Genomic DNA, 17057 nt, shown 5'->3' with positions numbered 1-17057 from the left:
ACCGCAAGGATAAGCGTTTTGGGCAATTCTGAATCAATTAAAATGAGAATTTTAGAAAAAGATATTGACTAAAGAGATACCCAAAAGAATTAGGTTGAACATGAGAAGTTCGACCCAGGGTACTCGACAGTCCAGAAAAGCAGTATAGAACCTATACTGGGTGTGAGATTATCAGTACCGGAAGAGACTCGTTTTGAAAAACAGAAAGTTAGGTCTCGACAAAAAAAATGTGGGGAACATAGAACCACTCAAGTTAAGTGTTAAACTTAATTAAATTAGTAAAAGTAAATTAAGGGAATTAAATTAATTTTTTTAATTTAGAAAGTAATAAAAATAATAATAAAATATTCATTTTTGTCTTAAAAATGACTGAGAAGGAATTAGAAGCCACATTTGTTCTTCTTTTCCTAAGTGTGGCCGACCAAGAGAGAGAAGGAGGGAAACCAAGGGAAATCAAAGGAATCAACCGTTTTTACTGAAATTCTTTCTGTTTAGTCCGGTAGAAACATAACCCGAGGCGTTCTAGCGGCAAATCTCAACTTCTAGAGGTAAGATTTCGGATTTTTCATGAGAAATTTCATGTTTTTCATTTTTGATGAATAGTAACTCATCTCGAAAAAAATCTGTAAAACTGAAAAACGAAACTGAGGTTTTGTAGGGGACTGTGATAGGAGTCTAACGTGTAAGTATTGAAACGATTGAACAAAAATTTTTTAGATTACTAAAAAATCCGAAAACCCTAGAAATGGTGAACATGTATTTTTGTTCAATTTTATGTTGGGATTGGTGTTCAGAAATATGAATCTTGACTCCAAGTACTGAAATCGGAAGCAGAACGAGTTATTGAAAACTCAGAAAATGAGAAAAACAAGGCAAAACTCTGCCGAAATTTTATAAAATCTAGTTAATAAGCAATGAGTTAGAAATCTGATTTTTGAGAATGAATAATAGTTTTAAAGCTCGGAAGTGAATAGATTGAGGTGCAGAAACCGAGATACACGAATTTGTGAAATTTGCCTCTTGAGCTAGAAATTCGGCCTAAAGGGGTCAAATTCAAAAATGAGTTTGAAATTAGAATTAGGAAGCTAAGTATGAGGAATTTTGATTTGGAATAGGAAATTGATACCTATTTCCATGAAACAGGTTTTGGCACGAGAGCAGAAGCAACAAGAAAGAACTTCCAGCAAGCAGGGATATTAGCAGATTATCTGTAAGTATAGACATATATGTTTGTCTGGACTCGAGTAAACTGTAGTTAGACTTAGAACTATGAATTTACTTGTATTCCTAAGTGGATGTGATATTAAGTATTTGGAGGGCTTAGTGCCCTAGATTGCAGAAGGGCGACATATGGTTACCCTAATGCTCAGTTAAAGTATACATGAAGTATTATGCATTTTCATGTTAGCATTTGCACGTAGAGAAAACGTTGCATATCATTCAGAAAAGTTTTTAACACTTTGAAGTGCAAACTCAAAGTTCAGTAAAGTAAAAGACTGACGGGTCATCGGCCTCCCAAGGGAGGAAAATCTCAAAGAGTAGAGATTCTGGCTAGACCAGACAGTAAGCAGGGGCCTAAGCCCACAGTAGTAAGAATAGAAAGACAAAAAGCAGTTTTTAAAGCATGTTTCACATGAGCATATTTGCATCATAACTCTTAATGTAGTTTTACTAGTTTATGATGTGTGCATGTTTATACTTGCTGAGCGTTAGCTCCTCAGTTTACTCGTGTGTAGGTAACCCAGGTAAACAGCCAGTTATACAGTAGTGTTGCTTGATGGACTGGCCGATGCAAAGTGGCGGAAATGTCATGGGCTCACGAGAGTGGTGTCTACTACGCCCACTTAGGAAAATTCCACTGTAGAGTAATGCAATATAGAACACCAGTATGTTTATTCAGTTTTAAGAAAAAGATATTACAACCATTGTCTTAGTAAAGAACAACGGACTGTAATAAGTTAAGACAAGTTTTCGGGGACTAGTTCTATATCCGAATCCTTTAGCAAAATATGTTATTAGTATAACGACATAACATGTTAAGAACCCGAGGGTTAAAGTAAAGAAAAAAAATTACCCGTGTTTGAACGTAATATAAAGAGACGATAGTCTAGAAATGAATAATGGATTAGACTATAGCTCAGCCTATTAGTAGTAGTGTAAGGTTGGCGACCCGCCGCTAGGGCGGGAGACGTCACAACTATGCTAATCAAATTTTAGCATAGGTGAAATTATGTTGTGTGTGAAATATTATTTTAAAGTAAATATTTTTGTTCAACACGGACACACTAACTTGTTAGGACATCGGTTTGAATTTTTGGTTTGTTAGGACATCACACTAATAGCCTCGGTTTGAACTATTGGTTTGCGTAATGGAAAGTAACTAATTAGATACTGGAGGAATAATTTCAAATTGTTGATCTTTAACGATTCTATTTTTGGGGAATAAATAAAAAACTCCAATATTTGAGGTAATTTCACTATGTTTTGCTATGATTTTGTGAAATTATGACAGACTTAAAGTTGTAATAGCGATTTTTGGTTGTTTTCTATGGACATGAGTGTGGCTGAGAAGTTTTTCAAGTTGAAGTTTTCTCTATTACAATTCAAAATTGTAGCTTTGATGAGGATACGAAAAAGAAGCTTCAATTTGAAGCCTAGAAAAATTGTCAATAAAGATACATTCGAGTTACTTTTTTTGTAGTCCAGTTTCAAACGAATAGATAAATATCAGGTAATTGAGTGCGGAATTAAAGAAAACATTGACTAGCCGCACATCCCATATGGTGTATATGACCCAAGGATTAGGATTAGGATTAGGAATATATAATTAATTAACAAGTACACAACAGTTTTACACAACAGTTTTATTAATTCACGGCTGCATATAATAATATCATAATGCTTACGTAAATGAGATATGTGTGTTCCGAAATAGACTCGGATATTAAAAGGGACTTTTTGATTTGCAAGCGATAATGAGATGATGAAATACATTCGTGAAAGGAATCGGCTAGCATTTAGGATATATTTACTCACAGTCTAACAATACCATTTCTATTCACAAAATTAAAAAAAAAATTACATTTATATTTGGAACTATGGAATCCTTTTTATTTTTATTTTTTTATATACCAATAAAAATTTTGTCATTACCCAATTATATTATGTTTACTGTGTAGATGTGGAGTGCATGAATCCCTTTGTTAAACCTCAAATCATGATTAATCATATGCATGCATCCCACAATCCCTTACTAATCTACTCTTAATTTAGTCTTATATTGTATAATACACTTGAGGCTCATAGGCCACGGCCTTATATAGACTCCAAATGCTTTCAACTTGTTTCCATTAATCTCATTAATTCTACACAACTTAGTTATCGCTTTCCGAGCTAGTACCTAACACGGCCAAAAAACTTTGCCACAATGGATGAGGCTGATGTAGACGTTCTATATATCGAATTATCGATCAAAACAAGACAAAAAATAAATCTCCGCCATATATATTAATTAGCAAAAAAATAAAAGACAAAAGATCTCCGCCACACGTTAGCAAGAAAACTAAATAATCAAATGGACAAAGCTAATGTAGACGTGCTATATCGAATTATCAATCGATGTGATTCACATGACAGACATATAATACGAGAAAATATTAGCTTTCCTTTAGATGTATATGCGCGCGTGTTCTCATATATATATATATATATATATATATATGCAATTAGTAAACAAGAAACTTAAGCGACTTAAACTTATAAGTACATGACTTAGAATATAGAAGTTATAACAATTACACCATTAATTCTATATAACACACACACACACACACATATATATAGCTGTTTGTGTAAATGATGAGAGCAGATAAACTGACATAATCCCTTTATAAAATATTCATCTTTATCAATAACAAAAATACATATAACAAGAGATAAAAGGTTCAAATTAGTAAATGCTTTTTGCGTATGTATATAGTTGTGTTGTATTAGAATTATATATAGGTATAGTCCGCGTCTCTTCTTTCTCTTATTTAAATTGTCACTTGTAAATCTGTCCAAAATTATTAGGATTGTTCCATATAGTTGAAGTGGAGTATAAAAAATTAATATTTAAATGATATTATTGCACAAATTTCAGTTATTAAATTATATAATAATCATTTCAGAAATATAAAAGAGTATATATGTAAATTTAACAAGATTTAATTGAAAATTGATAGCTATGGTATTAATTAATATGATGATATTTTTTTATACTTTATGGTAGATATCTTTAATTCAAGTTTCCTTGATTTATGCTAATCCTCTTCTATCAATGTTTCTTTTTTTTTCTTTTTTTTTTTTAAAGAATTTGGTAATTTGGACAGATAATATTGATAAAGTCAATGATGACTCACTTGCCAAAAATAACAAAGATTCTAGCACTAATGGAGGTAATGACAATATGAAAAAGGAGCAACCAGATTACTACTCCAAACGGACAAAAAATCCCATGATATATGCAAAGCCGTTGGAAACAAACATGGCAATTTGTTATGCCATTTCAAAAGGATTACCTATTAAATAAAAATCATTTTCTAGGAGTTATTTAGCATATTACCGTTGCCTTTTATTTTATAAATATACATGTCCATACATCTTGCTGGACAATAAAAAAGAGTGAATAAATTCATTTTTCTATTCATTACTTTTTCTCATTCCTTCTCTATATTCCCTTTACAATAAAATTCTTTAAATATGTCCAGTTTGCAAATGAGTACACGCCACCTCTGATAGTTCACCCTTGGACCTTTCACTGGTTGATTGCTTCAAGTCTTGCTTTGGTCAAAGACTTCGCCATAAAAAAATGATGGGACTTATAAAATGATGGGTCTTACTAGATTGTGTCTCACCTACTTATTTAATGAGACTCACTTTGTATTACTAGCGGAGTTTTAACCCCATAAAGACGAATATAAATGTTGTAAACCGTAACATATTAAACCCGCATAACAGAAAGACTCTATCTTATTTATTTATTTACTTGTTTATCATTTGACAATTCATCTAAACCGACATCATTTGTAATGTATCGATCACGAGTGACTATGAATATTAGTCCTCTTGTTTGATTTTTCTTCAAAAACATGTTGTAAAATGAAAAACGTCAACAGTACTAATCCCAGCAGAAGTAAGACTAGAACCAGTGATGGTGACAACATCCAAATAATTGTTTTCAAAAGAAAAAGAATAGAATGGAGTAAAATCAATGGCATATATGGCGACAACACGCGGGTAGCTTCTTTTGATAAAGACATACAAGAGTAATGAGATTTAGTTTATGTAAAATTGTTTTTTCTTTTTCCCCCTAAAAATGATCAGATCGGGTTATGCATATATATAACTTTCTTGCATATATGTAAAGAAAAAGGGATATTAAAGAGACGGAACTCATGCTCACGCATCTTTTATTCATTCATTTATTTATTTCTTAAGGGCTACTAAGAAAAGAAAATAAAGCCTTCCTTATTCATGAGCAGAAGATTAAACCTAGAAAAAGGAGGCAATATTATAGTGGTAAGTCACAAAGATCATTAATAATGCTAGAGCTAGAGTAAGGACATATAGACTGAAGGATTCAGTCGAGGTTTGGCATGAGCAAACAATGGTGTGGCCTTAAGAAGTGAGTCAGCATCGGCACACAAATCAATCTTCTCGACACCCACTGGTATACTCCATGTAAACCCTTGTAGAAGCCTTCCCAACAGCATCACAGTAAGGTTTGAACCAAGCCCGGCTCCCACACACCCTCTCCTTCCCCTAGTGAAGCTAATGAACCTCAGCTCCGTCTCCACAAGATCCACGTGGCCCTCCGGCAGGTGGCGCTCGGGGTCGAACCGCAGAGGGTCGTCCCACACGTTGGGGTTTCGGCCGAGCCCTAGGCGGCTAAGCAAGACACTACTGCCCTTGGGGATGAAGTAGCCGGCAACGGTGCAGTCGGCAGAGGACACATGGGGGACGTTGAAAGGCGCCATCGGGTGGAGGCGGAGGGCCTCCCGGGCGCAGGCCACCGCGTAGGGGAGGTGAGGGATGTCGGATTCTTGAAGCAGCCTGTCCTTTCCTACAACTCTGTCCAGTTCTTCCACTGCTTTCTCGATTAGATTTGGTTGGTTGATCATTTCTGATAGCGCCCACTCTGCAGCGTTGTATGGATTGTCTACTGTTTCAATAAATATTTCCTGCTTTCCACAAAAGCATCATCATGTCAATAAATCATGATAAATAATGTTAGGGCTCGCGTCCTGCTCATTAGTTCTTATTGTTTGAAAAGAATAAATAATAAAAGGTAATCAGAATAAAAAACTTGTTAACGACGGCTGAGATATTGGAATGATTAAAAATTCTCATACATCTAAGGTTGACAACACCTCACCGTGATTTTTGCTCGAATCTCATCTTTAGACAAAAGAGGGTTGCCATTGGAATCTTTGAGCGAAATGAGAACATCAAGGAGGTCTTCAGGCTGTGTCTTCTTCCCTTCTCTCCATTCTTGAATTCTATCGGCTATTATTGGGTCGTGATACTTATCGACGACTTTCACGGCGTCGCACACCTTCTTCCGATGGCCGTCTAAATCTAGACTTTTCAACCATGGAAAGTAGTCTGATACAGAGAAGGCATAAATATGTAGAAGCATCGTAAAGAATGAGGAAACATGCTCTTCTTCTTCAAGGCCGGGTCCTCCATCAGCTCTTCCTTTGCCAAAGTACCTTCTGCCGAACATCATTCTTCTCATGGCATTGGCTGGATAATGCTGCGCAGCAGTCCTAACATTGACAACGTCACCTAGCCACAAATTATATAAAAATTTATTATTATTTTTCTAGGAGGCTGCAAATATAAATATCAAAATTAATCTTTAAAAAATGATGTATTCAATACATAATTAACATCCCAATAAGTAAATTTATGTAAGTAGATTTGTGAACTATGTCGACCCAGTTAATTGTGTTTAGACATATTAGATGACTCCGAAATCAATACGACCGAACAAATAATGTAAGAATTGATCTTCCTTGCCCTTGACAAATGCTCACGTTGGCGTCACATGGATAGAATCGTAAGAAAAGAAAAAAAAAAAAAAACGTCATGTTTGGATGGACACAAATAAGAATGATCGTATGCATGCATAGCAATATGGTAATTATGCTAATATAATAACTTTTCACCTTTCAAATTCTTAGAGCATTGATTATAAAGGTAGCGAACAAGATTATCAGCTTCTTGGTTTCTCATGTCAAGTAGCCAGCGCATTGTGGACGGGCTCAGGACGTGAGAAGCCAAGATTCTTCTCATTTTCTTCCACTGCTCTCCCCCTGGACACAAGGCCGTTGTGAGGTATCCTTTACTGACAATGCAAGTCGCCATTGTCTCGGGTCTCAACGCAAACACCGCGTCATGTTTCTTTAAAAATTCCCTGGCAATTTCCGGTGAAGTCACCGCAATCACGTGGGAATTTCCAACAAGACGGAAACAAGCAATATCAGTGTTGAGCTGTTTCATGAGACGATGAATCCACCGGTATGCCGGTCGATTTCTCAACATGTGCGGGACACACCCGAGAATTGGCCACATTGGAGATGGCCCCGGGGGAAGAGGAGCTCGTACCGCTGATGATCTCTTGTTCTTTTGAAAAATATATTTTATGATCAACTTAAACTGGAAGAAAAAGATGACCAAAAGGGGTAATTTGGCTTGCAAAATGGATGAGTGTGATAAGGAAACATATGATAGTTGGTCGTAAATAGTTATATTCCTTGTTACTGTTTTGTTGAAGGGCCCTTCCATCGATCTCACTTTTTCTTTTTTTTTTTCAAAATGTCTAAGTACGTACGTACGGTAATATAGGTTTCTAATTAATATATATATATATATGTATATATATATATATATATATATATATATTCTCTAAGAGAACAGACTAGACTAGTTTCACTAAATAAATACAGAAAAAGGTCTAGTATGAGAAGTAGTGTGTGTGGGATTCGAGAGGAGGAATTTTAGAGTGAAGAAATATGCATGCAAGAAACGAAACTAACTAAAAGGCAGATTAAATTAGATGATCATTTTGTGTTGGAAAGGATTTCACTCATTATTTTTCCTTTGGTTGTAACTTCTATTTCTCTCGATCGATATAACAAATGCGTTACAATTTAAGCCTTTATATAGAGAGAGAGAGCTCCGCAGGATCTTCATTGCAATATTAGTCGACACGACAGGTAAAGTGTACGTAGCATGTATGAGACAATCCTTACTAATATACCCAATAAGAATTTACCACGTGGTTCACTTGAGAAAAATGTCAACATGTATACACAAGTGTTCGCGTGCTACTCATGTTCCGTTTAAGAATTTCAATGAACGTTTATTCCATTTTTAACTATTGATATATAGATATTCATGATTAACTCCGACTTTTACAAGCTACATTACTTCTCTGTTTTTTCTTTTTCATTTTTATTTTTGTCCTTTTCTTTTGTTTTTTTTCAACGTACGACTTTGCAAGAAAAAAAAAAGTTAAAAATATGCCTCGTTAAAAACTTTTTAATCAAAACCCAACAAGAAAAAGATTCAAAAGAAAAAGGAGCACATATTTACTCTGAGCCACAAATGAAATTTATAATTTGAAAGACTTTTTATATCCCTGCTCACATTTCCATTGCAGAAATTGGGAATAGTAAACCACTAGGAAGTTGCTTGAGAATAAACTTTAAAAGAGGTCAGTTTATCAGCCACATGATTACCCTCTTGAAAAATATGCAAAGCTCGGAAAGAAATAGAATTCAAAAAAGAAATTGCACGAATCCAATGAGACTTGAATCACTAAGGAACCTCAATGCTTTTTGAGATCAAAAGAGATTCACCACATAATTAAGTTGAGTCACACTCAAACCATAAAAAATTCCAATTGAATTTTTTAGCAAATTAAGGTCTCGTTCAGTTCGTCGATTTGAGTTTTTAATTTAAGCTAATATGTAACTTTATCTGAGAGCTTTTAATTATAGCAAAAAAAGTTAAATGTGAATTTTTATGAGTTTTTAAATGTAATAATATTAAAATTGAAATCTCGAATCGATAAAATAAATGAGATCTTAATAACTAAAATAACCCTCATAAATTCTGTTTCAAAATCATGTATCAGATGTTTGTTTTAAGGGTTTATCCTGATTTTAAATCATGATTCTTAATTCTTTACAATATTTTTCTCTTATAAAAAATTTAAATTTTAAAAATTAAAATCATAAACTTATAAATGTCTCAATAAAATCCCCAAATAACTAGCGTAACGACTTTTCTCTGCCACACATATTATTTAGCAAATTAAAAAAGAAAACAGATCTCCACCACACGTTAGCAAAAAAAGTTTTTAAAGTGTAAAAATTATCAAAAAAAAAAAAAAACGTGTAGAACGATGATAAAAACACGATCGATATGATCCACGTGACAGACAGAAAATTTTGAACCTCTTCAACATGTCTGCACAAGTATACGTATAAGAATTGGAATAGGAAGATAGGCTGGTCCCCACTGTTTTTTCAACTTTTTTGTTTTTCGATAATTCACTCATTTTTTAACTTTAGTTATCGGTTGGTACATAACTGACAGTCACAAGACATTGGACGGATTAAGAAACGTCGACTGCAGTCCAGAGGGGTGAGGTCTGATGACGGCGGCTCGAGGAGGGGGCGGTAGTGATGCGAAAACGAGGCCCGTCGGGGGGAAGCCCGCATATGTGAAGTCAGACGACAACCACTTGAGGAGGAGGCGAGCTACCGGTGGCGAGGCGAGGGAGGTTCTCAAAATGTTAGGATCCTCGTGTTAGCGTTTGAATAACAAAACAAATTAATGGCTAAGATTGAATGTCTTATTAAATTAGGGGTTGAGATTTATTTAGTAAAAATTTGATAAAACAAGAGAGAGTTTGATCAGTTGTGGATGAACTTATTTTAATTTGGCGTTCTTTGATCATTTTTTACCACGCGACTAAAGAAAAAAGGGCTCTGATAATGCACTCTACTGGCAGGGAAAAAGTACCCTCTACCATAGAATCTCCCGTTGAGAAATACGAGAAAATATCGAGCGCGTGTAGAACTCGTTCTAAAATAATTTTATTTTTTTTATAAAAATAAAAATGAAAATATTTTCAATCTCATATAGAAATCATTTTTAAAAATATATTTGATAGTTTTATCAAGAGATTATTTTCAGTGTAAAAAAATTAATTAATTAATGTCTCTATTTCTTTATCTGCGCTCGAGAGATGAGAAAATGAAAATAAAAAATAAAAAATAACTAAAAGTCATTTTTCATTTTTCTCTCATTTTACAATAAACAAAAAAATTTCATAACACACTAAAATACAATAACATCTATCAAAATTAAACAAATAATAGTATAAGATTTTGAATATAACTATATATCATGATATCACAAGTTCATAATAAATTTAAAATGTGTAATGAAAAATATATATTTTTTAGTTTTTTACGAGTTTTGTGTTGTGTTTGGATTAGGCGGGTCTAACCTGAAATTGATCCGTATTTTTCGTGTCAATTTCAGATCGACTCAATTCTAACTCGAACATCTTTTTCTCAACCTTAACTTATGAAATTCGTGTCATTTTTCAAATCATATTGTCGTATCATGAACTATATTGCCGGCCCATATTCATTCCCTCCTAATTCGTGACCGCAAGATTCACATTTTTTTTGCTAGAAAAAAAAGTAATATAGTGACGTGTAATTACTAATCTATAAACACATGACTTTGCAATAAAAGTTGCAACTACCAAATAAGACTAATATTTTGATCAGAGTTCATATATATAAATATATTTATATATATATATATATATTTATCCTCTCTAACTCGTTTTAGAATATATTATTAATAATATACCATGTCTACAGACATGATATAACTTATTACCCACCGGTACACACACGGTAATTTCCATATTTACACAAACATACACAAGTATAACGTGCGATTAGAAATTGAACAATTTTAATTATTCTTAATTAATTGGATATTATGGTATTTAATATTAGCCTTTTATTTTCTGGATTCATGTCGGATTATCATAGAAACTCCTTTCTATTTATTTATTATTATTTTTTTTATAAGAATTTGTTAATTTAGAAAGATAGTTTGTTCAGTTTGTAAATCAGTACAGGCCACCTCTGATATATAGTTCCCCCTGGGACCTTTGCACTAGTTTTCAATTGCTTCAAAAGACTTCGGCATCAAAAAAGTAATAAAGACAAATTCAACTAATTATAATATGTGGCTGCTCTCTGCCTATTCGTTTATCATAGTACATAATGTATTATTGAGTTACATATGTGGTCGTGAATTTTGACGTATTAAACATGCCACATATACAAAGACTATCTTATTTATTTATTTTTACATGCTTATCATGTGGCCGTTCCTTATCCGTGCTCTTGTTTGATTTTTCTTTTACAAAACTACTATGTTTTTAGAGTTTTTCTGGTAGAGCCTCTCCATCGGTACAATCTGTTTCTAATTATTAGATTTAATTAAAATCACATTAAATTATAAAAATATTCATAATAAATAAATTTTAATACATATATAACATATAAAAATAGGGAATTACTCCTAGTTTATTTTTTCTTATCCTACTGGAGTTTTAACATTCAAATTTCAACATTTATAATCTCAGCATAAGTGGAGATTAGAACACCAATGTTGGCGATCCTCCAATAAATTAATGCAATTGCTTTATTATTATGTCTCGCCTTGACCTATATATGATGAGTAGAAGAGGAGGAGAAAACCAGGGAAGAGAGGATGGGAGAAAAGTATAATGAGAACCTTAAAAAATTGATTTTCCAAATAGAAAAAGAGAAGAGAATTCTGGAAGTTAAAATCTCACCCTAAAAATTAATGGCATGTGGAGTTAGATTTTTACCTTAAAGTAGGTAAACTCACCCTAAGGGTTTTGCTTTTCGTTGAAAAGTAGGTCAACTTGAGTCTTGCTAAATGAGAGGAACATTCTGGGCTGGCTCAAACAATTTTGGGACCCATAGATTTTTGCTCCTTCATGATTCTTAATTATTGTGCGTTCTTTAAACTTTTGATGGCAGAAAATACACTTTTTACTATCAAATTTTAATGGCTAAAATGATAAGGCTTTAGTTACTAAAATTGGTAGTAAAAATTATACAATCCGCTACCAAATATAATTTGGTAATAAATAATATGGGAGAAAATTAAATTTGGTTCCTGCTGACAATTTTTTGCTACCAAAATAATATTTAGTAACAAAAGCATAAGATTCTGCCACCAAACTTTGGTAGCGAAATATCACTTTTTACTACTAAACATGTTTTGGTAACAAAATATTGGCGGGAAGCAAAAATTTCCCCGCATGAGGTATTTGCTACTGAATTTTTTTTTTTTGTAGAAAAAGATGTAACATTTACTACCAACTGTTGGAAGCAAAATATAACTATCTGCTACCAAAATTTAGTAGCAAAAAATCACTTTTACTACCAAATATGTTTTGGTAACAAAAACATTGGCGGAAACCTAAATATTTTCCCGCTTGTGGTATTTGCTATCCTTTTTTTTGTAGTAAAAAGAATAACATTTGCTACCTACGGTTGGAAGTAAAACATTGTTATCTGTCACTAAATTTTAGTAGTGAAATATCAACTTTTGATACCAAACTAGTTTAGGCTACCCAAATAATGTTTGGTAACAAAAAACATAATTTTTTGCTACCAAATTTTGGTAGTAGAAAACAAGATTTTGCTACTAAATTCATATTTTGGTGGCAAAAAGACTCTTTGTTACCAAAAGTTGTGTTTGGTAGCAAATCATATAAAAACTTTAAAACTTATATTTTGTGCTTGTATTGTTTTTTTTTTTTTTTTAGTTTTCCATGAATATGTCCTATATTAAGTTTTAACAACCATCCTAGTATATTTTATTTAACAATTATTTAATAATTTAGTTATTTTGTGTAGGTGTAACAAGAGACATGTTCTATGTGATCTTGTTAATTAAGTATATGTTCCACATAGAGTAGTATATAATCTTGCTATTTGATTACTTTTTAATATAGAATAATATATTTCAATTTTAAAACTATATTTTTTGTTATAATGTTACAAGAACAATAATTCAAAAAAAATATGCTTTCGGCTACAAAAGAGACATATTGACTATAAAGATACCAATGATTCCAACCACTGGAACTCGTATGCTCATTGCATGTTTTATTTATTTATCTATCTCTAAGAGCTACAAAGAAAAAGAAAAAAAAAAAAAAAAAAACTAATTTAAGTAAAAGATTAAACCTAGAAAAAGGAGGCAATATTATAGTGGTAAGTCACAAAGATAATTAATAATGCTAGAGCTAAAGTAAGGACTTATAGACTGAAGGGTTCAGTCGAGGTTTGGCATGAGCAAACAATGGTGTGGCCTTAAAAAGTGAGCCAGCATCGGCACACAAATCAATCTTCTCGACACCCACTGGTATACTCCATGTAAACCCTTGTAGAAGCCTTCCCAACAGCATCACAGTAAGGTTTGAACCAAGCCCGGCTCCTACACACCCTCTCCTTCCCCTAGTGAAGCTAATGAACCTCAGCTCCGTCTCCGCAAGGTCCACATGGCCCTCCGGCAGGTGGCGCTCGGGGTGGAACCGCAGAGGGTCGTCCCACACGGCAGGGTTTCGGCCGAGCCCAAGGCGGCTAAGCAAGACAGTGCTGCCCTTGGGGATGAAGTAGCCGGCAACGGTGCAGTCGGCAGAGGACACGTGGGGGAGGTTGAATGGCGCCACCGGGTGGAGGCGGAGAGCCTCCCGGGCGCATGCCACCACGTATGGGAGGTGAGGGATGTCGGATTCTTGAAGCAGCCTGTCCTTTCCTACAACTCTGTCCAGTTCTTCCACCGCTTTCTCGATTAGATTTGGTTGGTTGATCATTTCTGATAGCGCCCACTCTGCTGCGTTGTATGGATTGTCTACCGTTGCAAGAAATATTTCCTGCTTTGAATAACAGCGTTATCATGTTTATAAGTTGTTAATCAATTAGTGCATGCCAATCGAGGGTATTGAATTCCCGGAATTACATAGTTATAGTATTAGATGGCAACTCCAAGACTCAAAAAGGCTCTAGACTCGTGTGTATATATTATCTTTGCTTAACATTGTTTATACGTAACATAATTTATACGAGAGATATAGCCTTCAAGTTTGAATATATTTGAACCGTCAAATTTCATTAGATTGATCTATATTGGTAAATATTCAAGCATACACAATTTCAGATACCACAAGTTTAAAAACTTATAGTAGGGTTATAGCAAAAATAAGCCTTAAAAATGAGCAGTACTCGAGTAATTAGTAAATTGTTATTTCTTGAAAAAAAAAAATCAATAAAAAAACTTGTTTAATAGATGAGATGATAGAGTTTCTTGCCAATTTCTATCGCGTCGTTGAACTTTATCATATTGAAAAGAAAAAATTCTCATCGAAGGTTGATCGATATATATTTGTTTATTTTTAAATTGAGTCCTGATTCTTATTAAACCTACACTCTAATTGAAAACAGATAAATTACGAAATAAATAACAACTCACCATGACTTGTGCTCGAATCTCATCTTTAGACAAAAGAGGGTTGCCATTGGAATCTTTGAGCGAAATGAGAACATCAAGGAGGTCTTCAGGCTGTGTCTTCTTCCCTCCTCTCCATTCTTGAATTCTATCGGTTATTATTGGGTCGTGATACTTATCGACGACTTTCACGGCGTCGCATACCGTTTTCTGATGGCCGTCTAAATCTAGACTTTGCAACCATGGAAAGTAGTCTGACACAGAGAAGGCATAAATATGTAGAAGCATCGTAAATAATGAGGAAACATACTCTTCTTCTTCAAAGCCGGGCCCTCCGTCCTCTCTTCCTTTGCCAAAGTACCTTCTGCCGAACATCATTCTTCTCATGGCATTGGCTGGATAATGCTGCGCAGCAGTCCTAACAACAACATCGTCACCTAGCCACAAATACAAAAACTTATTATTTTTGTAGGACAAGTTTACACAAAAATAATAATTTAGGCATTTATAAGAGTATAAGTAGTAGTGCTGTCATATCATTATTTTATTAGTGTTATAATGTGATGTTACTATTAAAATCGTACTTTTTTACCTTCGAAACTCTTAGAGCATTGATTATAAAGGAACCGAACGAGATTGTCGGCCTCTTGGTTTCTCATGTCAAGTAGCCTACGCATTTTGGATTGGCTTAGGACTTGAGAAACCAATATTCTTCTCATTTTCTTCCACTGCTCTCCCCCTTGACCCAAGGCCGTTGTGAGGTATGCTTTACTGACAATGCAAGTCGCCTTTGTCTCCGGTCGTGAAGCAAAAATCGCGTCATGTTTCTTTAAGAATTCCCTGGCAATTTCCGGTGAACTCACAGCAATAACGTGGGAATTTCCTAGGCGGAAACAAGCAATATCAGTTTTGAGCTCTTTCATGAGACGGTGAATCCACTGGTGCGCCGTTCCATTTCTCAACATGTCCGCGAAACTACCGAGAATCGGCCATATTCTGGGTGGTCCCGGAGGAAGAGGAGGAACTACTCTTTTGTTTCTAAAAAATAAGATATTCGTGATCAACTTAAACTGGAAGAGAACGATGACCAAAAGGCATAAATATTGTGAGAAGTGAAAATGGGATTGGTCGTAATTAATACTACTAATTGTTACTGTTTTATTGTAGGACCCTTCCATCGTATCTCAACTTTCAAGTGTCAAAGTACGTTAATATAAGAATCTATAGGTTTAAGAGAACAATAGTGGTTTACTAGATCCGTAAACAACAAATTAAAGAACTAGTATGGATGAGAAATAGTGTGGATCGAGAGAACAAATTTAGAGTGAAGAAAGCAGGAAATGGGCATGCAAAATTCTGTTTGCATGGAAAGGATTTCAACAACTATTTTCCTTTGGCTATATTTTGATGCTCTGGGGCAATAAGGCCTTTTTATAGAGAACTTTGCGTGCATGCATGGTTTCATTCAGCAATATATACAGGCACGTGTATCACATTCAGATCAATTTAATATTATTTTCTATAAAAACTTATGTCCGCCGCAATTTTTTTATTTTAGTTTAATAAAGTGAAGAGAATAGATAACTAGTATTTAGGTTCGCTGATCGAGACATAGACACCCCTCTAAAAACCTGTACTCTATTAAGTTCATCACTCTAATATTATTAATAAGATAGAAAAAAGAATTACAAATGAAAAGGCGAAGTTCAAAAAAAAAAATAGAATTAAAAAAAAATCACACGAATCTAACAAGACTTAAATCTCAAAGAAACCTAAACACTTTTTGAAATCAAAAGAAATTGACCATATAAATCGAGTCACACTCAAACCATAAGAAATTCTAATTGAATTTTTTAGCAAATTCAATAAATAAAATAACTCTCGTAAGTTCAATTTCAAAATCATGTAAAATTTTCAAATAGATAGCGAAACAACCTTTTGCAAAATCTCCGCCACATATATTATTTAGCAAATTAAAAAAAGAAAACAGATATCCACCGCACGTTAGCACATTAAAACACCCCCCGCCGGTTCAAAAATAAAAAAAAAAAAAAAAAAAAAAAAAAAAAACTGAAAAGATCTGCCTTAGCCACTTAATTTTAGCGCGTAAAAATTATTAAAAAAAAAAAACGTGTAAAAGGCTGATGAAGACACGATCAATGTGATCACGTGACAGACATCGAATTTTGAACCTCTTCAAGTTCAACATGACGGGTGCGTTTCGAATTGATTTTTTAAACATTTTTATTTTCTGTACAAAAATGAAAATAAAAACGTTTTTATTTTTATTTTGAAATCATTTCTGAAAATACGTTTGGTAGTTTTATTCTGAAATTATTTTCAGTTTAAAAAAAAAACTGAAATTGTGTTTGGTGGTTTAATTTTTGAAAACAAGTAATAATATTTAAAATATTAAATATTAA

At 33.8% G+C, this 17057-nt stretch overlaps 2 protein-coding genes and 1 long non-coding RNA gene across 3 annotated transcripts; 1 reads left to right on the top strand and 2 right to left on the bottom strand.

The window, feature by feature from the left end:
* The first annotated feature begins 401 nt into the window (after positions 1-401).
* LOC112094231 lies at positions 402-2098 on the top strand. Its single transcript, XR_002903435.1, has 3 exons — positions 402-548; positions 1144-1210; positions 1722-2098. It is a non-coding gene; the product is annotated as an uncharacterized LOC112094231 (long non-coding RNA).
* A 3363-nt stretch (positions 2099-5461) lies between these two features.
* On the bottom strand, positions 5462-7859 carry LOC21387267 (phenylalanine N-monooxygenase). The gene is made up of 3 exons (XM_010111838.2): positions 7212-7859; positions 6416-6828; positions 5462-6221 (listed from the first exon to the last, which is right to left on the bottom strand). Exons 1-3 carry the CDS (start codon positions 7828-7830, stop codon positions 5592-5594), a joined length of 1662 nt encoding a protein of 553 aa, XP_010110140.2. The 5' UTR covers positions 7831-7859; the 3' UTR covers positions 5462-5591.
* A 5375-nt stretch (positions 7860-13234) lies between these two features.
* LOC21387266 (phenylalanine N-monooxygenase) lies at positions 13235-16019 on the bottom strand. Its single transcript, XM_010111837.2, has 3 exons — positions 15227-16019; positions 14659-15071; positions 13235-14062 (listed from the first exon to the last, which is right to left on the bottom strand). The coding sequence occupies exons 1-3, from the start codon at positions 15810-15812 to the stop codon at positions 13433-13435; spliced, it is 1629 nt and encodes a 542-aa protein (XP_010110139.2). The 5' UTR covers positions 15813-16019; the 3' UTR covers positions 13235-13432.
* Positions 16020-17057: the final 1038 nt, after the last annotated feature.

Source organism: Morus notabilis, unplaced genomic scaffold (assembly GCF_000414095.1).
Source record: "Morus notabilis unplaced genomic scaffold, ASM41409v2 Scaffold1448, whole genome shotgun sequence".
Taxonomy (NCBI): Eukaryota; Viridiplantae; Streptophyta; class Magnoliopsida; order Rosales; family Moraceae; genus Morus; species Morus notabilis.
Note: the sequence above shows the minus strand (reverse complement) of the source record. Positions and strands in the feature narration are given on the sequence as shown.